This window comes from Molothrus aeneus, chromosome 5 (assembly GCF_037042795.1).
Source record: "Molothrus aeneus isolate 106 chromosome 5, BPBGC_Maene_1.0, whole genome shotgun sequence".
Lineage (NCBI taxonomy): Eukaryota > Metazoa > Chordata > Aves > Passeriformes > Icteridae > Molothrus > Molothrus aeneus.
The window spans coordinates 3722516-3740627 of record NC_089650.1 but is presented as its reverse complement, the minus strand read 5'-3'; the positions used below and the strand labels follow the sequence as shown (position 1 = coordinate 3740627).

General features: G+C 42.3%; 1 protein-coding gene across 2 annotated transcripts in view; it reads left to right on the top strand.

The window, feature by feature from the left end:
- PTPRO (protein tyrosine phosphatase receptor type O) overlaps nucleotides 1–15662 on the top strand; it is a 148131-nt gene extending 132469 nt beyond the window's left edge. For both annotated transcript variants that reach the window (XM_066549772.1, XM_066549773.1), the window contains 10 exons: nucleotides 231–266; nucleotides 1255–1336; nucleotides 2324–2414; nucleotides 2921–2997; nucleotides 5238–5372; nucleotides 6843–6965; nucleotides 8170–8324; nucleotides 10195–10330; nucleotides 12547–12667; nucleotides 14278–15662. In XM_066549772.1, the coding sequence (XP_066405869.1) occupies nucleotides 231–266; nucleotides 1255–1336; nucleotides 2324–2414; nucleotides 2921–2997; nucleotides 5238–5372; nucleotides 6843–6965; nucleotides 8170–8324; nucleotides 10195–10330; nucleotides 12547–12651 (940 nt within the window). In that variant the 3' untranslated portion in view covers nucleotides 12652–12667; nucleotides 14278–15662. The remainder of the gene's footprint in view (nucleotides 1–230; nucleotides 267–1254; nucleotides 1337–2323; nucleotides 2415–2920; nucleotides 2998–5237; nucleotides 5373–6842; nucleotides 6966–8169; nucleotides 8325–10194; nucleotides 10331–12546; nucleotides 12668–14277) is intronic.
- Nucleotides 15663–18112: the final 2450 nt, after the last annotated feature.

Here is an 18112-nt window from a genome sequence, read left to right as displayed (position 1 = left end):
GCAGGTCATTCTCAGAGCCACAGAATGGGATGTGCATCTCACTGGACTCAACAGAAATCTTGCTATCAGCTTAAAATTATTTTAAATTATTGTCCCCAGTCTCCTCCCTAGTATGATGAAAAAATACACATTTTTAAATCAGTGCTGTGTTTGAATAAAGGTTGTACAAGTGTTTAATGAACTGCTTAATTCATAAGTATGAATTAAAAACACTTCCTTTTTTTTTTCAGGAGTAAAAATGGATTAAAGAAGAGAAAGCTGACCAAGTATGTAACTTCTTTGATATTTGAAAGAATAAGTCTTAGACTAAATAGGCATTATGGAGTATATGGCATAGTGGTATTTCATTTACAAATGCAGAAAACTTCTTGATAGACATATCCCAAGGGAGATACCTGAAAGCAGAAAACAAACACAAATTGGACAAAAACAATTCTGCTCAACAGATTGTAGTAAAACATACAAAATTAGTCAGCAGGGAAAAGATCAATTATCCAACTTAGTGATTTCAGCAGAGCTTATCCTTAGTTAAAAACTGCAAATGGTGAAAAATCTGGGATGCATTTGTTTGCCGTGACATTTCCCTTGTTGACATGGGGCTCTCATTACAGTTGTTGCTAGAACATCAGATCATTAATGCTAGCGGGTAAACAGGAGTAATTAAGTGGTGATAAGACAGGTTCCTTTGGGCATATTGCCTCCAAGTAAATTAGAAGATTACTGTGTACATGCTCCAGTAGCTTGTAAATTAGAGTATGATAATTAGGTGAGGGGAGCTGTTTACCTGTGTTTTGTTACTCACAGCATCAGCCTAATTATTTCTGTGTTATGTTCAGGGGCTGTGCCTGACTAACAGATAGATCTCACCTGGCAAAAAAACGTGTGGAAAGAGGGGAGACATTAAATCAAGGCAAATTCCTACTTACTGAAGCTCTCCATGGTTTTGTATAGTTATAGACCACCTTTTTTTAGCCACCATCTCTCTGGGAAGAGGGTTGGACTCATAATTACAAATGTGTGTAGTTGTCAAAGCCAGCAGAGAAAGTAGTCAGGGCAGTGGCATCCAAAATGTAATACACAAAATGTAATACATGTTGTGGCCCTGAACCACAAGGTTTGTCCTTATTTCTCTCTAGCATTAACAGCTGCAAATAGATATTTATGACTTGAAAGTATTCTGGGGGAAAGAAATGAAAAGTGCTACAAAAATCAGATTTGTTTTTAACCTAATTTCTCTGTATTTTTCTTTTAAAGCCCTGTCCAGCTGGATGATTTTGATGGATACATCAAGGATATGGCCAAAGACTCAGATTATAAATTTTCTCTGCAATTTGAGGTAAATCTCTGAGTATTCTGCCCTCTGCTACATGCCCAGAGCAGCTTTTTCAAGATGTTAAGGCTGCATGGTGTGCTCCTGTGTGCTCTGTGTTGGTTGATCTGAGCTGTTGCTGGGTGGGCCAGCTTCACTTCCTCCTCTGCAGAATTTAGAAGTGGAGCTTGGTGTTGTTAAATCCTGCATTTATTGAGCTGATTGGAGTGGCTCCTCACATTCAATCTGAGTTAACTGTCAAAAAAAACCACACTTGCTTTAAGTTTAGGGCATGCTGGCAACCTGAATTGAATTTGGGATTTTAATGGCTTTATTTTATTTGTTTAATGTCCTTAATTTGAGAGGAAGCACTGAAATCGGGAAGTAGCATCAGAAATCTCTATAAGAGCAAGGAGATTTCTCTATGACAAGTTCAGGTTCCGTGTCTTAATTACTCAAAATTTAAAGTCAGTTTAGTAGTATAAAACTAAACCCCATCCCCTATCCTGGGGCTGTTTCTCAAAGATGGAAAGCAGTGGGGAGGACTCTCAGGGTGTTTCCATGATTCCTTCTTGACAGCAAATTCCCCTGTGCAAATACATGTAACTACTGAAGATGATGACTAAAAGATCTTCCCCAGGACTAAAAGCCACTTGAGGATTTCAAGAAGCCTCTGTAAGGGGGGCAGATGACCACCACAGAAATAACTTAGCCAGCCCCTGGTTTGACAGGATTTTTGGTTTGACAGTGAGTGTGGGTAGAGAGGAGCAATGCTGAGTCCCAGCTTTGGGATGGCAGCAGTGGGATGGCAACATCAGGAGGAGAAACCCCGGCACTGCTCTCCAGCTGCTTGGAGCCCAACTCATCAAAAAAAGGCAATCTGTCATCCTGCTGTCAACTTATAAAGTGATTTATGAGTGTTTTCTGTCTGCTACCTGCCACAAGTGATCACGAGGGGTTATTCTCTGAGCGTTTTTGAGGCTGACTTTGGCATTTTCCTTTCTGTTGTCTCAGGAGCTAAAGCTGATTGGGCTGGACATCCCCCACTTTGCTGCTGATCTCCCCATGAATCGCTGCAAGAATCGCTACACAAATATCCTGCCATGTAAGTACAACACACTAAATCCTGCTGAAATCCCTAGAGAGGGAAAGAAGAGCTCCAATAAGAAAATTGGAGAATCAGGAGATTTTTCTAAGGCTCATAAAAGCCTGTTCTACAATCCTGCTCTTACACAGAACCAGGGATGTTTTTATGTTAGCTTTGAATAGATGTAGCTTCCTGGAAATGTTTATCATGGCAAGAGCTTGGAGGTGAGAAACACAAGGTTTTTTATGCTGCTGAGTAGTGTTACTGTATTTCTCTTATGATTTTAATGAAGCCTAAGGGAGCCCAAAGAGACAGCACTTGGAGGGGTTGTTTGCAGAACACTAGTGATGCTGTGTCCATGTTTGCTGAAGCAAACATAGCTCTCTTAGTCAATACAAGAATTTTCTATTTTTTAATAGATTATTTTTGGCCATTCCTATAGGACTAATTTAAATTTTACCTAGCTGGAGATGAGTGCCATATTTGAGAGGTGATTTTTTCCTAATTTCTGTTTCCTTTTACAGATGATTTCAGTCGTGTCCGCTTAGTCTCAATGAATGAAGAGGAGGGCTCTGACTACATCAATGCCAACTACATCCCTGTGAGTATAGAGCTCAGTGTCCTGCACACCAGGCAGAGCTGGGCCCCTTGAAAATAGCACAGCATTTCCTGGAAGCTCAGTCATGCTCTCAGCATCTCCCTCAGCTTCAGCTTCCAAATATTTTGCCTACAGGGAACAAGCACCAAAAAAAAAACAAAACAAAACAAAACAAAAAAAAAACCCAAACCCAAAGAAAAGATAAAAAGGGGTGTAGGGAAGGGTTTTGGCAAATTTTGCTGCAGTAGCTGTGAATCTCTGTGAGACTTTGATTGAACTGGTAGGGAAATGAACAGGAAATGTTAAAATGATTCAGTGGCCTTTTAAGATAGCGAGGGGAAACATAAATGTTCAAATGAGGAATTTTTCTAGATTTCTACTGCACATGGAAGAAAAGGGCTGAAGCAGACGCTCCAAATGCACAAAATGCACACAGCCCAGATGGTGTGTGGAGATAACTTCTGCTTTCTGCCTCTTCCCTGGTGCTTCCCCTGCTCCTCCCTCCACCTGGCAGAGAGCAGCCACTTACCAGGGGTAGCACCCACGGTTCCAGGATAATTACAGTGTACATAGAGCTGTAGGCAAATATTTTGACTGGGGGTTGGCTGAAAGCTCATCAGCTCTCTCTGCTCTCCCCTGAGCTTGTGCAGTCACTCAGGCTTATCCCTGCCATGGCACAAGGGTTTGCCCCTCTGGTACCTCTGTGCTGTGGCTCAGTGAGGGCTGGAGAGCAGGAATTCCCTGGGCTTCTCTGCGTGGAGAGGAGGCAGGGAACCACTGCAGCCCTTTAGGAAGAGACCTTTCACAGAGAAATGAGCATTTTTGCAGTCTGGCTGTAGCTAGGGCTGACTGTGGCTGTGCTGGAGAGAGCTGAGCCAGCGTTATGGAGAAAGGAGGAGCTCTTGGATGAGTCACTGGAGCCACTTCTGTCACTTTGGCATTGCCCAAGTGTGCAGTGTTGAGCCAAGTGTCTGTGCTTGGCTTCTCTGTGTCCAGGACATGAACCTGGGCACTCACACTGCAAAAATCAGGAACAAAAAACCTCCCAGGATGTAGAGCACAGGAAACTTCTGTCACAGGGGGACAGGATCTTAAGCAGCAGCCCCTCTCAGATGTTCAGTTCTGCTTTGCATATCTTTAGTTCTGCTTCTAGCACAGTGCTGACCATGGAAACTGGGATAAACACATGATGGTAATGCTGTTCTTTTTCTGATAATCAGTGCTCCACTGCCTCCAAACACAGAAACCAGGGGTGATCTACCCCTGTGCTAACAGGGATTTATCACTTGGGTCAGACACAGCCCATGCAGAACAGACAGCAAATTCTGTGTAGTGCAAAAAAAAACTGGGATTGAGCTCGTTTGCAGAGATGTCTGGAGGAAGCCATTTGTGGAAAGTGCTCCCAAATCACAAATAATTTTATGATCCATGTACAGTGGTGGCACAGATATTGCCCAATTTGCATGGGATCATGCTGTGTTTTGGATGTATTTTTTGCTCTTGCTAGGAATATAAAGTTACTTTCCAAATGCAGTTTTGATGATACAATCTCAGCAAATATGGTTATAGCAGATGCCAAAAGGGTCATTCTGTGGTCTTTCATTATAGTCCTAATAACAGTCTTTTGATTTTGGAGAGGAGAAAGGAATTTTTCCAACTAAAATCACGTTGATAGGTATAGTAAAGGGAATACATGCAAATGAAGCATCTTAGCATCTGTTAATGCATTGACTTATCATCTTCTCTATTATTTTAATCAGAAATCTAATTAATATTTTATTATTTTAAGGCCTCGTGACATAAACACATGTCTATAATCCTGTTCCATTGACACCAGTGACTAAAAATCACCACAGGCACTGCTTGGGATGAGCAGACTGGGTGTCTGTAACTGGTTTTGTGCCTATAACTAAACAAACCCTAAAGTTACATAATCTGGAACAAGCTGCAACTTTCTCTTAGGGTTCTTAGGTATTACCTGCTTTTTTCATGTTGCCTGTTTTGCTCTCTGGACAAATGGTTCCTGTGGTAACAGCTTAATCTTCTGCATTTTAGATTGCTTATACTTCGGGAGCATCAAAATCTAGCAAAAGCTGTCATCACAAAATAAATACAAAAAAATAATTTCTTTATATTAAAAATCACTTTTAGAAGTACAAATTGAACTTGGGCAAGCTAAAAAAAAAGAAAAATACATCTTCTGAAGCATATTAGTAAGCAGGACCCATCTCTTTGTCTTTTAGGGTTATAATTCACCCCAGGAATACATTGCTACCCAAGGACCACTGCCAGAAACTAGGAATGATTTTTGGAAGATGATTCTCCAGCAAAAATCACAAATTATCGTTATGCTCACTCAGTGCAATGAGAAAAGACGGGTATGTAACAAAGTCTTGTGTGCGGTGTTAAAGAAATCACTCTGAAAAAGAGCTTTTTTTATGCTGAGTCAATGTCTTTCCATTGTTTCTGATCATAAGGCAGCATCACAACCAGCCCTGGAATGGCATCTACCTTCCCACTTCAGGACCTTCTTCGACTTTCCCTGATGTTCCCTGATCTCATATGACCTCTTTTGACCTTTCTTGAACTTCTTTGTCCTTTATTGACCTTCTTGGACCTTCCCTGACTTGCTGCACCTTCATTGACTTTTCCTGACCTTCTTCAACTTTCTCTGACCTATCCTGACCTTCCCTGATCTTCTTTGTCCCCTTCGTACCTTTTCTGACCTTCTTTGATCTTCTTTGACCTGCTTTGACTTTTCCTGAACTTCTTTGACATTCTTTGACTTTCCCTGACCTTTTTCAACCTTCCCTGATTTTCCTTGGCCTTCTCTGACTTTCTCTGACTTTCTTTGTCCTTCTCTGACCTTCTCTTGAACCTTGACCTTTCCTTGACCTTCCCTGACCTGCTTTGATGTTGACTTTCCCTGACTTTCTTTAACCTTCCTCCACCCTCTTTGAACTTCTTTGACGACCCCTGACGTTCTTCAACCTTTTCTGCCCTTTTACCTCCCCTGACCTTATTATGAAGCCTCTCCTCTTACATGAGAGACTGAGAGAGCTGGGACTCTTCATCCTGGAGAAGAGGAAGCTCCAGGGGTCTTGTCACTGTGTACAAATACCTGATGGGAGGGAATGGAGACAAGGGACTCTTAGTGGTGACTTGCCCAGTGACAGGTCAAGAGGTGATGTGCACAAATTAAAAAAACACATTAAATTCCTTCTGAAGTCAGGAAACATTTATTTACTGTGAGGGGGACTGAGCACTGGGACAGGTTTCCCAGAGCTTGTGGCATCTCCATCCTTGGAGATATTCCAAAGTCACCTGGACATGGTCTAGAGCTGGCTCTATGTGGCACTGCTTGAGAGAGGAGGGGCTTGAACAGGATGACTTCCAGGGGTTCCTTCCAGCCTCAGGCCTTCTGTGATTCTGCACTCTTAATTTTAAATAATTATAAAATACAAGTTCTATCTTTACATTTTCCTTTGATATCATAATAAAAATATTTGGAATATAATTTGGGGGGTTTATATGGACATTCTCTTTCCCAGCATTTTGCTCCATTTAGACCTATTATAACAGGAAGAATAATAAAAGGCACTCTTTGTCTATTCTTCACTGCACTAAAGCTGCCCTTCTGAAAACTGATAAACAGCTGATGGCCACAATTAAATGGAAATGGTCAGATTGGAAGTCATTGCAGGATAAATTTCCTCTTTTTGCAGCAGCAAGTGAACAGTGCTGTAGGCATTGCTAAACCTGAGGTTTTGCCTCCTTTTGTGTGTGCTTCTTTCCATATGTGTATCTTCATATAAATACAAAAATGCCTGGATTTCCCCACATTTCAGGTGAAATGTGACCACTACTGGCCTTTCACAGAAGATCCTGTTGCTTATGGGGATATCACAGTGGAGATGCTGAGTGAGGAGGAGCACACGGACTGGGTGTACCGCAGCTTCCGAATCAGCTACGTGAGTGAAACCCTCTGCCAAAGGAGTGATTGCAGTCCAGCCTTTTCTCTAACTCTTGTCCATTTCTGGCATTCAGCAGGATATACCTAATAGAGATCTATGTCCTTACCCTCACTTCACACAGGCAAATGATGAAATCACAAAACTTTCCCCTAAAATTGTCATCTCTGCATTTCTCAGCAAAACGCAAGGCTGAAACAAAAGTAGTACCAGAGCTCTGGATACTTCTGTGGTACCAATAATTACTGATAACAAATGTGTGAATTTCTTCCTTTCTATATCTCAGGCACACCTTTTTGCCATAAATTATTCAAAACTTAAAAATACCAATGGAAGAATCGAAAATAATTCTCAAAAGGACAATTCTGCAATAATCATATCTACCTATAAAATATTTAAACAAAAGTGAGAGTATGTGGTGTCCAAATTAAAGCTCCCCAGACTTTCCTCCCACCTTTGTTTCCGGCATCAGCTCATTGCCAGCACCATCTCATGAAGGAAAGTTTAAGGATAAGGAAGGAATGTGGAAAAAGCTGTGCACTGGCAATTCACCACTCACCCAGGACCTTATTTCTTGTGTTGAGGATCTTACTTCATCTAAAGCCACTAGAATTTTTAGCATTGTAAATGTGGGGTTTTTTATAATGAGCTTTTTTCCTAAATGTTTCTTCTGGTAATGGGTATTTCTTCCCTTTGGGTTGTTGTTTGTTTTGTTTGGGTTTTTTTCATTTTTTTGGGGGTTTTGGGGTTTTTGGGTTTTCTTTTTGTCCTTTTGGTTTTTTCTTTAAAACTTGAAAAGAAAATCTCTCAAGAGTCCAGGTTTGACTGTTTACCAACAGTGCTGTTCTTTATCTGTGGCAAAATGAGAAAAGGAGCGGGAATGGAATAAAAAGGGGAAAAAACCCAGAGTTGAAAAATGCAACAGTTCTTGATTTAAAAGCAAAATAAGATGGAACTACTACAGGGACCAAAGCAAAAAGCAATTCCGAAACCCAGAAACAGGAAGTTCATGTTGTTTTGGTAATGATGGCTTGATATCCCCCTACTTTGTGATTAACAAGTTTGTTTGTTCTTTGCCAATTTTTTTTATTGGCTTCAGTCTTTCAGGCTGTATGTGGTCAAAAAAAGCAAAACAAAAAACGACAAAGAAGCCCTCAATGTGACTGAGTGTAATGACATGCTGCTGTTCTGCTTGTCCCACCAGGCTGATGAGGTGCAGGACGTGATGCATTTTAACTTCACTGCCTGGCCAGACCACGGCGTGCCCACCACCAACGCTGCCGAGAGCATCCTGCAGTTTGTACAGATGGTCAGGCAGAAATCAGCCAAGACTAAAGGCCCCATGGTCATACACTGCAGGTAAATGCTTCAGGGAATAGCAGAAGAACAAGGTGTGACAATAAATAGGTTGGGAGACCATGAGAAATAGATGTTTTGGGGTTCTGCTCACTTGTTGGCTGAAGGTGGTTCTCTCCCATGGAGAAATTCATACAGGATATTGTTCTGTGAGTCTAAGTGCCAAAAAAGTGCTCAATAAGCCAGGGGAGAGATTTATATATTAAATTATGAAATCAGACCCTGTATTTACTGCTTAATTGTTCTAGGGAGGAACAAGAAGCAAGTATCAGAGAGCTGGGCAAAAGCTGTAGTATTTTCTTTTTTTCGGTGAGGATTCTTCTAGCAGCAAAGAGGGTATTTTCAGGTAGTACTTTTAGACTATACTATCTATACATCTTAGACCACATAGATTAAAAATAAAAATGCTTCAAAATTAGTTGGAGGGGCAGAGAATTAGTGTATCGATCAACTCCTGCAGTAATGGTTCTCAGACTTTAAAGAAGGCACAGAATGAATTTATCAGTTAATCTGTCCAATTAACACATCAGAAGTTCCATTGTATTCATCCTATTTGAGAAATTAACACAACAAAAACCAAGTTAGAGACCTGTTTTGTGACACTTATGTTGAACTGTGCTGTGATGAGCTGTTAATCATTACTGCAAACACTTTCAAGGCTTTTCAGAAAAAGCATGACAAAACAGAAGAACGAACTTTTGTCAAGGTACACACACCCTTAGCAGTAGGTAAGGTATTGGGATGCTGTGTGAAACTCTGTAAAACATCTGTGAAATCTGACTTAAACACCACATGCGAAGTTACAGTGCAAAGAATGGCACACACATGAGCATCTCTAAATGAAGGCAGTGTGTGTTTTTTCTAGTTGCTAAGCTTCCCTTTGGGGAAAATGGAGATTTTCAGCTGAGTAGTAGCTATTTTTGTCTCATGCTCCTAAGGCAGAAGTCCTGGAGTGCAGACTCTTCTGGTGATGCCTCAGGTTTTGGCTCTTATATTTTTCAGGTTCTGTGCTGCTTTAGTGTGTGGGTCTGAGTTTCAAATTAGGGGACAGTGAGCTCTCTGCAGCGAGCAGGGAGACAAAACAATTCCTTCTCTAGCTGGGGACCAAGGACAAATGATCCAAATCTCAGCCCAAAAGCACAAACACCGTGGGCTGGAGAGAGAAAAACAAGCAGGGTGGGACTGCAGGGGCTAAAGCTGGAATTGGACAAGGAACTGCAAGATGCAAATGGAGCAGAACTGATCCAAGGGAGACAGCCCAGGAGCGCTCGTGCATTTTGGGACCATTTTGGTTCATCTTGGGTGCAGCCTTGGCTGGGCTTTTGTGCTGCCCAAGGTGCATCCATGGAGGAAATCCTTTTAATAAATCCCTGCTTTATTCTTTAGCTCTGTCCAGCCTCTGCTCTAGGTCAGCCTTCAGAAGGCATCACTGGGGGGTTTGTCCTTTGGGGACAAACTGCTGAAGTTCAGTGTCTTTGCAAGCCAAGGGCTTTGCATTGTGGAGTGCTGTGGAACTGAGTCCTACAGGTGTGACCCCCCACTCTCTCTGGGCATCCATTGCTCCTGAGCAGGTCTCTGTAGTTCTGACTCCAGCCCCTGGAGTTACAGCGCAGGGGTCTCAGGAAGTCAGTGAGGGGAGCAGTGACTGCAGGAAAAGCAGGGAGCTAAGGGTGGGTGAGGCTGTGTGTGCACATTCTGTGTGTGAGTGCATCCACTATGCCCAACCAAAGGGTTGTGTGCCACTAAATGAGGTCAACCAGCCTGCCTGGCCTCAGATCAGTTATATCTGATAGCTACAGCTGCAGCACTCCTGCCCTTTGCAGTGCCTCTGGTTTTGCTGTGTGAGTGAACTGCATGTCTGTGTGTGTTGCAGCGCTGGTGTGGGGCGGACGGGAACGTTCATCGCCCTGGACCGGCTCCTGCAGCACATCCGTGACCACGAGTTCGTGGATATTTTGGGCCTGGTGTCGGACATGAGGTCCTACAGAATGTCCATGGTGCAGACAGAGGTAAGGTCTGTTCACTTCAGCACTGTGACAGTATTCTTGTGCCCATTTCATAACCCTCTGCAGCATGCTCATGACTCTTGTTCCCCCTGAATGTCACCATCATATTTTCTGAAAAATCCTCTTTGCCAGGATTTCTTCTCCTGGGAAGCTGAGGAGCCTCAGAGAAAAATGAAAACAATAATTATCTGATTTGCTTCTCCTGTGTTTTGCTGCTTTGGAATGTGGTTTGGACAGAGTTTACCAACTGGTCATTATTTCATTGGTTTCATGTGAATTGTTTGAACTTAATGACCAATCACAGCCAGGCTGTGTCAGACTCTGGAAGGAGTCACAAGTTTTCATTATCATTCTTGTTAAGCCTACTGTAAGTATCCTTTCTCTATTCTTTAGTATAGTTTAATATAGATCATAAAATAATAAATTAGCCTTCTAAGAATATGGAATCAGATTCACTCATTCTCTCCCGTCGTCGAGGTTGCCTGCAAATTCAACACCCTGAACACTTGATAAAATCACTGTGAATCAGTATAATCAAGTTTTCATCTGCATTGTGATGTTGTCACATTATTAATCTGCTGCATAGGTCGGTTTGATGATAGATCTGCACTCTCACTGTCTGCCAGAGAAAATGAGTTACTCTCACCTTCTGTGAAATGAATATGCAAACAATCCATAAGAAGAGATTAACATATGAAATTTTCAAGCCACACTGTAAAGAGCTGGGCTTGCTGAGGGGATTAATGGCTCATGAAATGATATCAGTATCAGGCAGCCTTGTTCACGTATCATGTTGGTATCATCCAGCTCATCACACAATGGAATTTCAGACAAGCAAAACAGACAAAAGGATTGTGAGTCTGCCAGATTCCCTCCTTTCCCCTCTCCCTACCCAAATATCCACTGGGTAGTTCTTTTTCTGTTTTTAAGAAAAAAATGTATAGATGATATATACTGGGGTAAAAAAAAAAAAACCCAAAAAACCGCAACCTCATTCTTCAAAGCAGAAGATTTTATGCATCTAAACCTTCCCAGATCCCCTGGTAATGAGGGAAATATTTCATATTTCATGCCTGTTGTACTCTTCCTTGGTTAGACACACAGTATAAGTGAGCAAGCTCCATGCAGCTGGAAGTGCCACCATCACTGTTTTCCGGCTAGATTGTTTATTGCCAAAGTTTGCTGAATTGAGGGCAAAGAAAAAACTTGTAGCAGGGAGAGGAGAGGAGGAAGAAAACCTGCAGTGACAAAAACTAGGATCTGGAAATGAAAAAAAAAAAGTAATTTTCAGTCTGTTCTGGATCATTCCTATCAAACTGCCACTTTTCATCACAATTCACTGTAGTAATTCAAAGGCAGATCTTTTCCACCAGAGGAAAAAATCCTGATGGTTGATTGATTTCAGCTGCAACTGTTACCACTCCAGAGGTGATGTAGGTTTCTTTTTCTTTAAATATTTCATTTTTTGTTCATGTAGGACCTCATTGCATGCCTGGGGCTGATGTTAAGGGCAGTTACTGAGCTCCTGCTACTACAGGCAGTGGCCAAGCCTGGCCTCAGAGGTCACCAAGTGACATTGACACTCAGTCACAGAGGCCACCAAACAGTTTTTCCTTACAAAAAATGAAACCACTGATAGCTCACCTGAATTCACAATGTCTGGTATGCTGGAAACTTGGCAGTGTCTCAATGAGCAGTTTAAAAAAAACAAATGGCCTGGGCCCAAAAAAGGGTTTAGAATGGGGAATATCCTGAATTGAAACCAAGCTCTCCAAATTAACTGCTCTGTGAATAAAATGGGGGTTTTCTTCTTATTGATCAAGAAATCAAACACTGAGGAACCTGAATATCATTAAAATATTTCAGATGCATATGTGGCATGGGTGCAATTTGTTGCATATAAAGTATCCAGATACCTTTCTTGGAATTGATTTATTTTTAGGCAATGTAAAATAGACTGACTTTGACTCAGATTCAACTCTTCTGTCATCATTCAGGTTATTAATAAGCGATTATGGTGTCAGGTGGATTTCATGGATTTTCCTTCTATCTGTAGCAATTGTGGACTATTATTTTGAGAGCTGATTGTGTATTGTGTGGGGCTGAGCTGGGAGACATGGAGCTCTGCAGGCTGTAACTGTGACCCACCAAACTGGCTGTGTTTTTGTCATGCTTTCTGGGGTGCAAAAAATGCCCTTTTCTTTGGTCTTTTCTTCTAGGAGCAGTACATTTTTATCCACCAGTGTGTGCAGCTGATGTGGCAAAAGAAGAAGCAGCAGTTCTGCATCAGTGATGTCATATATGAGAACGTCAGCAAGTCCTAGTTCAGAGTCACAGGTGGTAAGTCAGTCAAGCCTGGTGCTGTGCCATGCCCAAAGCCTCACATCCCTGCTGCCAGTTTGGGGCTTTTCTTATTCCTCTTCCCTGTTCACATGGAGAGTGAGGGAAAAATCCATCTCTCACAGTAAATACCCAGTAAATAATCCAGCCTCTCACAGTAAATAAGTCCCTACCCTTTCCATGGCACTGTAAGAATATATGGGCTCACTCATGTTTAAAGAAAAAGAAAAGAGAATCCAAACTTCTGATGAGCTACCCCGCCACTCTTCCTGACATGCAAAGCTTAAAGGCAGGGAGAACTTCAATATCTCCAGTTGTTCTAAAACAGGAATTTTGCCTGGTTACCAAGGCCAGCAGGGGCTTGGGGATGCTCTGCTGGAGGGTGAGTTGGTAACCAAAAAGCTCTGGCATGAAACAGTGGGAAACGTTTTCCTAAATCTAAAATCACAGAACCAGCAGGCTCTCAAAGTGGTACCACCAGCAGCATAGGTGAAGGGTTGGTGTCACTTTCCCACTGACCCCTGTGCCTGAGCAAAACAAGCGGCTGTGACCACGAGGTTTGCTGCTGGGGACAAGCTGTGGGGACATGTGTCACTGCTCTTTAAGCTACCAAGCTTTGGCTCATTAGGTGGCAGCAATAACCCGGCCATAACCTTAACACTCCCTTTTTGGGTGGAGCAGGAAGTCTCAGGATCTCTGCTGCTCAGAGTGACCCCAAGATGTGTTAGAAAGTCTCTTTTCCCAGCCCAGCTGTTGAAGAAGGAGTCAGAGCTCTTCCTTTCTCTGTCTCAAGGTTGTTTATGGTATCTCATCTATAAAATTCTTTCTCCTGGCCTGCTGAGGTCCATCCAGCAGGTCAGTCAGAGGCACTCTGCCTGCCACTGGGGTGGTGTTATCTTTTTCTACTAAAAACTACATGTACAATATTTACAATTACTTTCTAATACCTATGTTAGACAGTGAGCTTCTACTCTAAACCAACCCAAAAGTGCCACCATCAAAGCAGAAGATGGAGGCTAAGAAGGAGAAAGGCTGGACACACCCAGATTCCTCCATCTTGCCCCCTGAACCCCCATTCTAAAAACCCCAAAAAATCTATTTTTCACCCTGTGATAAATTCACTATCATTCTACTTAAATTGTTGTGGCTTGTAATTCTTCATACAAGGTTGGTAATTGTTTTTTCCAAGGGCTAAATCAAAGGCACAGGGGTCTTGGTCTCTGTGCCAAGATCTCTGAGCCCCCTGGCCAGGGGCTTGAGTCCCCCAGGGCAGCCAGAGGAATTTCCTGGGTTCCTACAAGGAAGCTGCAGATTTTGACACAAACTGCTTTTCTAGCAGCTGGTGGAGGGCTGAGCTGAGGGCAGCACCTCCAGCCGTGTCTGCTGCGTGTCATGTGCATTTATTAACCCCTGTTCGCATTCTGTGCCAAAAGGAACCCCAGTTTGCCTCACTGTCCTTTGGATTTAGGGCTGCTGTCTAATCTGAGTCCCAGCACCCTGTACTGCTGACCTGCAGTCCCAGCCTGAGTGGAGGGTCAGTAAAACAAATGCTAAAAACTGCATTTATCTCCTTTTTTTCTCTCTAAAGCATTCTGTTTGTTTGGTTGCAGGTGAGACCATGAAGCACACCCATCTTCCCTTGCTTCTGATTTATTTTCTGTTGATGGTTTGAAGGGGCAGGTGCTGTGCCACGAGAGACTACTGCTCTGCAGTGCATGGACAATGAGGGAAAGAAACTTTTACTTTTCTGAAGCACTGGGGAGACAAAGCCTTAACGAGCCTGCGGTGTCTTTTGAACTGTTTAATTTCTGGACATTTTTTTTAAATACTGGACCAAATTCAGCTAAACAACATGAAGGAAAAGACACTATATGTGCATAAGACAGATTGCTCCAGAGCGTTGGGGTTTTGTTTGGTACTTTTGGTTAATTTCTTTCATAATATTTTTGGTTTTTCTGTGCAGGTTGGGCTTAAGGTTAAAGTAAGTGCAATATTTTTTTAATGATTGACTGGAGAGCTTTCTTCATGTGTCACTGGTCTGTCCCTAGGAGAGCAGGCATTGTTAGTATCTAATAATACCTCATTAGTGAATAGCGAGGCATGAACATACATGAAGAAACCTGGAGATTGTGAAAGGGGGCTGGGAGGGCGGGGGGGGTTGCTGGGTCCATGGATTTGATGGATTTGACTGTTCCCTTACAGCACTGATGGATGTGGGGCCAGGGGGGAGCACAAGGAACAGACTGACGAGCAGAAATCCAAGCTGTGAGGCTGAAACAGGCAGCTGAGAGAAGGGGTGGGGTTGGTTCTTGACTGGGCTGCCACTCATTAAGCAGAGGGATTGCTCTTTTTGCCAACCTTTTTGCAGTAATGCCACTGATCAGGCTCCTTTTTTAGATGGATCTAATCACAAGGCAGCTGAGTTTCCAGCTGGGATATCTTAGCATATATAGCATTTAACTGTTGGAGCAGTCTATGGTGCCTATACCCCTCACTCATGTATTATTTTTAGTAATTATTAACCCTGTGTAAAAACGTGAAGCTGGTTCAGGTTGGAGGGGTGGAAAGAAAAAAAAAAACACAAAAAGTGCTTTAATGGATATAACTATTTTTCCTGAACCAGGAATTTCAAATGTTACAAATACAAGGTTTTGGCATGTGAAGGGCTGGTTTTCAATTTGTTGCTACAAGACTGCCAAAGTGTCAGTATGGATTCCTGCAGGGCCTTTGGGGGCAGGGTGGGGGGGGCTCTTTTCTTTTTCGCTGTCCATTTCAGTTCTAGTCAAAATAATTAGCTATATATATTTTTTTTTTCTGGTCTTTGTATAATGCCAGTACATCATTGTGTATTGTGACATGGATGCTGTCAGAATGGATGTTTGATGGCATTTTTTGTAACCTGTTGCTTTGTGTCACCTCATTGGAAGTTAGCAGCAATGGTACTCAATGTAAACAAAGCAGGCTTGAACTGGAAGTAAACACACTGGATTACTTACCTGTGGAGAAGTCACTGTCAGCAAAACAGCAAAATACACCTGCACAAGCTTTTTATTTCATTTACTCTGGCTCTGCTATCACCTTGCAGGGCACCAGGGTGTAGGGCAGTAGCTCAGCTTCCCTCAGGAACTTGATAATCTCTTTCAGCTGATTTTCTTTTTTTTTCCTTTCTTCTGGCAGATAAATAGGTGCATACTTACTTGATAACTACTTCATCGTGGCATTGGTTACAGCAGAAAACTTCTTTAAAACTGTATCTTATGCAAAACTGCATAAACTTAACCTAATTCCCAGATAAAACAGGTTCTTGTGAGGGGTACTAAGCAAACAGGAAATAACAGCTGATTACTAAATGGGTGTGATATGCATTTCCCTTCTGTTTCCAGGCACCTAATGCTATTTCCACTGCTCCCATTAATCCCAGTCCTAGAGCAGGGGTGCTGTTTCTCCAAGCACAAGGTGGATGCAGAAGGGAAGAGCCCCCTGTTTCAGGGAGCCAGCTGGTAACAAGAAAGGCTCCAATGGTGCACATTTTCTCCCTTATTTCACTGTGTGCCTCAGCTGGAGGGCCTGCCATTCCAGTTAGAACAGCAAAGAGCCTAAACTGAACAGAAAACAGGACTATAAATGAGCGCTTGACCATTTAGACCTGCCTCCATGCTTTTTTTAAAAAATGCATTTCAGAGTTTCATTACATGCTTACTCAGAAAATGTGTTTTTATCCCTCTAGACAGCTGTCTGGGGGGAAAAAACCAACCCACAAATTCTTTCTCATCTACTGTCTCTTCCTTCCTGCTGGCCACTGCCTATTGAGCCAATACTTATTCTGTATCACAGAGCAGGGTAAGCAGGTTACTGCTAAACCATTCCCTGTGCCACAAAGTGCCACAGTGTGAGCTGGCTGTAACAGAAGCTTGGCTGAACGTGGCAGGGTCCAAAATTGCTGCAAAGATGCCAAAATGACATTATTGCAAAGGGCACTGAGCAGCCTGAATTTACTAGACAGCTTTGAATGCATGTCAGAAATTTCTCCATTTGCACAGCAGCAGGTGTGTATTTTTCCTTTAATAGCTACTTAATCACAAAGTCAATTACAATGAAAACTCCATCAGAATAATACCTTTTCCTGCCCCACAGTGTGCAAAACTGTAAGTGGACATGTGGGATGGCAATGGAAACCACCTCTCCCAGCATTCAGGGCATGAGTAAAGCAATGAATGAGCCTGGAAGATACTGTGGTTCAGAAGCTCATGCAGAGCCTTTTAGTCTGAATAGACACATCACAATTTTGGCTTTATCTCATCATATACCTTCAGTGTAAGTCCAAAAGAACAATGCTTTGGATCATGCTTCATGTTAATGTTATTTCCAGCATCTGCTAAAGTAAAACCCTCCAGCTGTAAAGCTCTCTGCTTCAGGTTTGGTAATAGATATTTGGAATTATGGGCTTCATGTCCAAAGCTCTGCTGACACTATTTATGCTCTTTATTGATCTGCTGCTCTTCCAGATGCCTGTAATAGCAGCTCTGTGCAGTGAGTGACCATTATCTGAAACCAGGGCAGGTTTTCTCCTTGTCTCATGCTGTGTGTGCTGCTATGGAAGCAAAAAATAGGTAAAATTAAGTAGTTAGAAGTGATAAGAAGAGTGTGTGGAAGTGTGGCCTCTCCAAGCACATCCTCTGCAGTGGGCCTTGGGTCTTCAGAAGTGTTTTCTTCAAACCTCACCAAAAGATGAAGAACAGGCCAGGAAGCCTTACTTGTGCTTTATTTCAGTTTAATGTTTTGGGGTTTTTTCCCTACACCAAACTAGGTTAAATTTCCCCTGTCAAATAATCAACATCATCATCTTATCCTCTAAAATGGTCCTTCCCTCCCTCCTTTAACCACAGTCACACCACCCGCCTCTCACTTCTAATTTTTAAGGGTTTGTATCAAAACTGTAATTTCATTGAGGCAGGCAAAGCTGTTATTTCAGCCATTTCTTGTGAGAGAATAATATTTTTAGTGCTCTTGGCATGGATGGGAGCGGGATGGGTTGAGCTTTGTTGCTGGCTGTGACAGGCACCAGTGGGGACTGGGAACCTTCTAGGAAGGGTCCCTGTTTTCACTCATCTCCTCTTTTAATCTGCAAATATTACCAATGAGTAGAAGCACAGACTCATATCCTGATTCTCATTTTGGTCTGAAAACTTAGGAAGTAGTTAAGAGGCCAAAGTTACAACCTAAGCAACTCAGAAACTAAAAAAAAGAGAAAGCCAAGCCAAAGGCACTTGTTAGCAAAAAGTTGACATAGCTGCAGTAGAAATTTAAAGTCTGTAAAATATTTAAACACAGAACCAATGCAGATCCCCTCTCCTTTGCATATATAATGTTGGTGTTTTTATGTAGAGGTGGGAGATTGATCTCAAAATCATTCCCTCAAATACTTTTGATCCATCAGAACCTTAA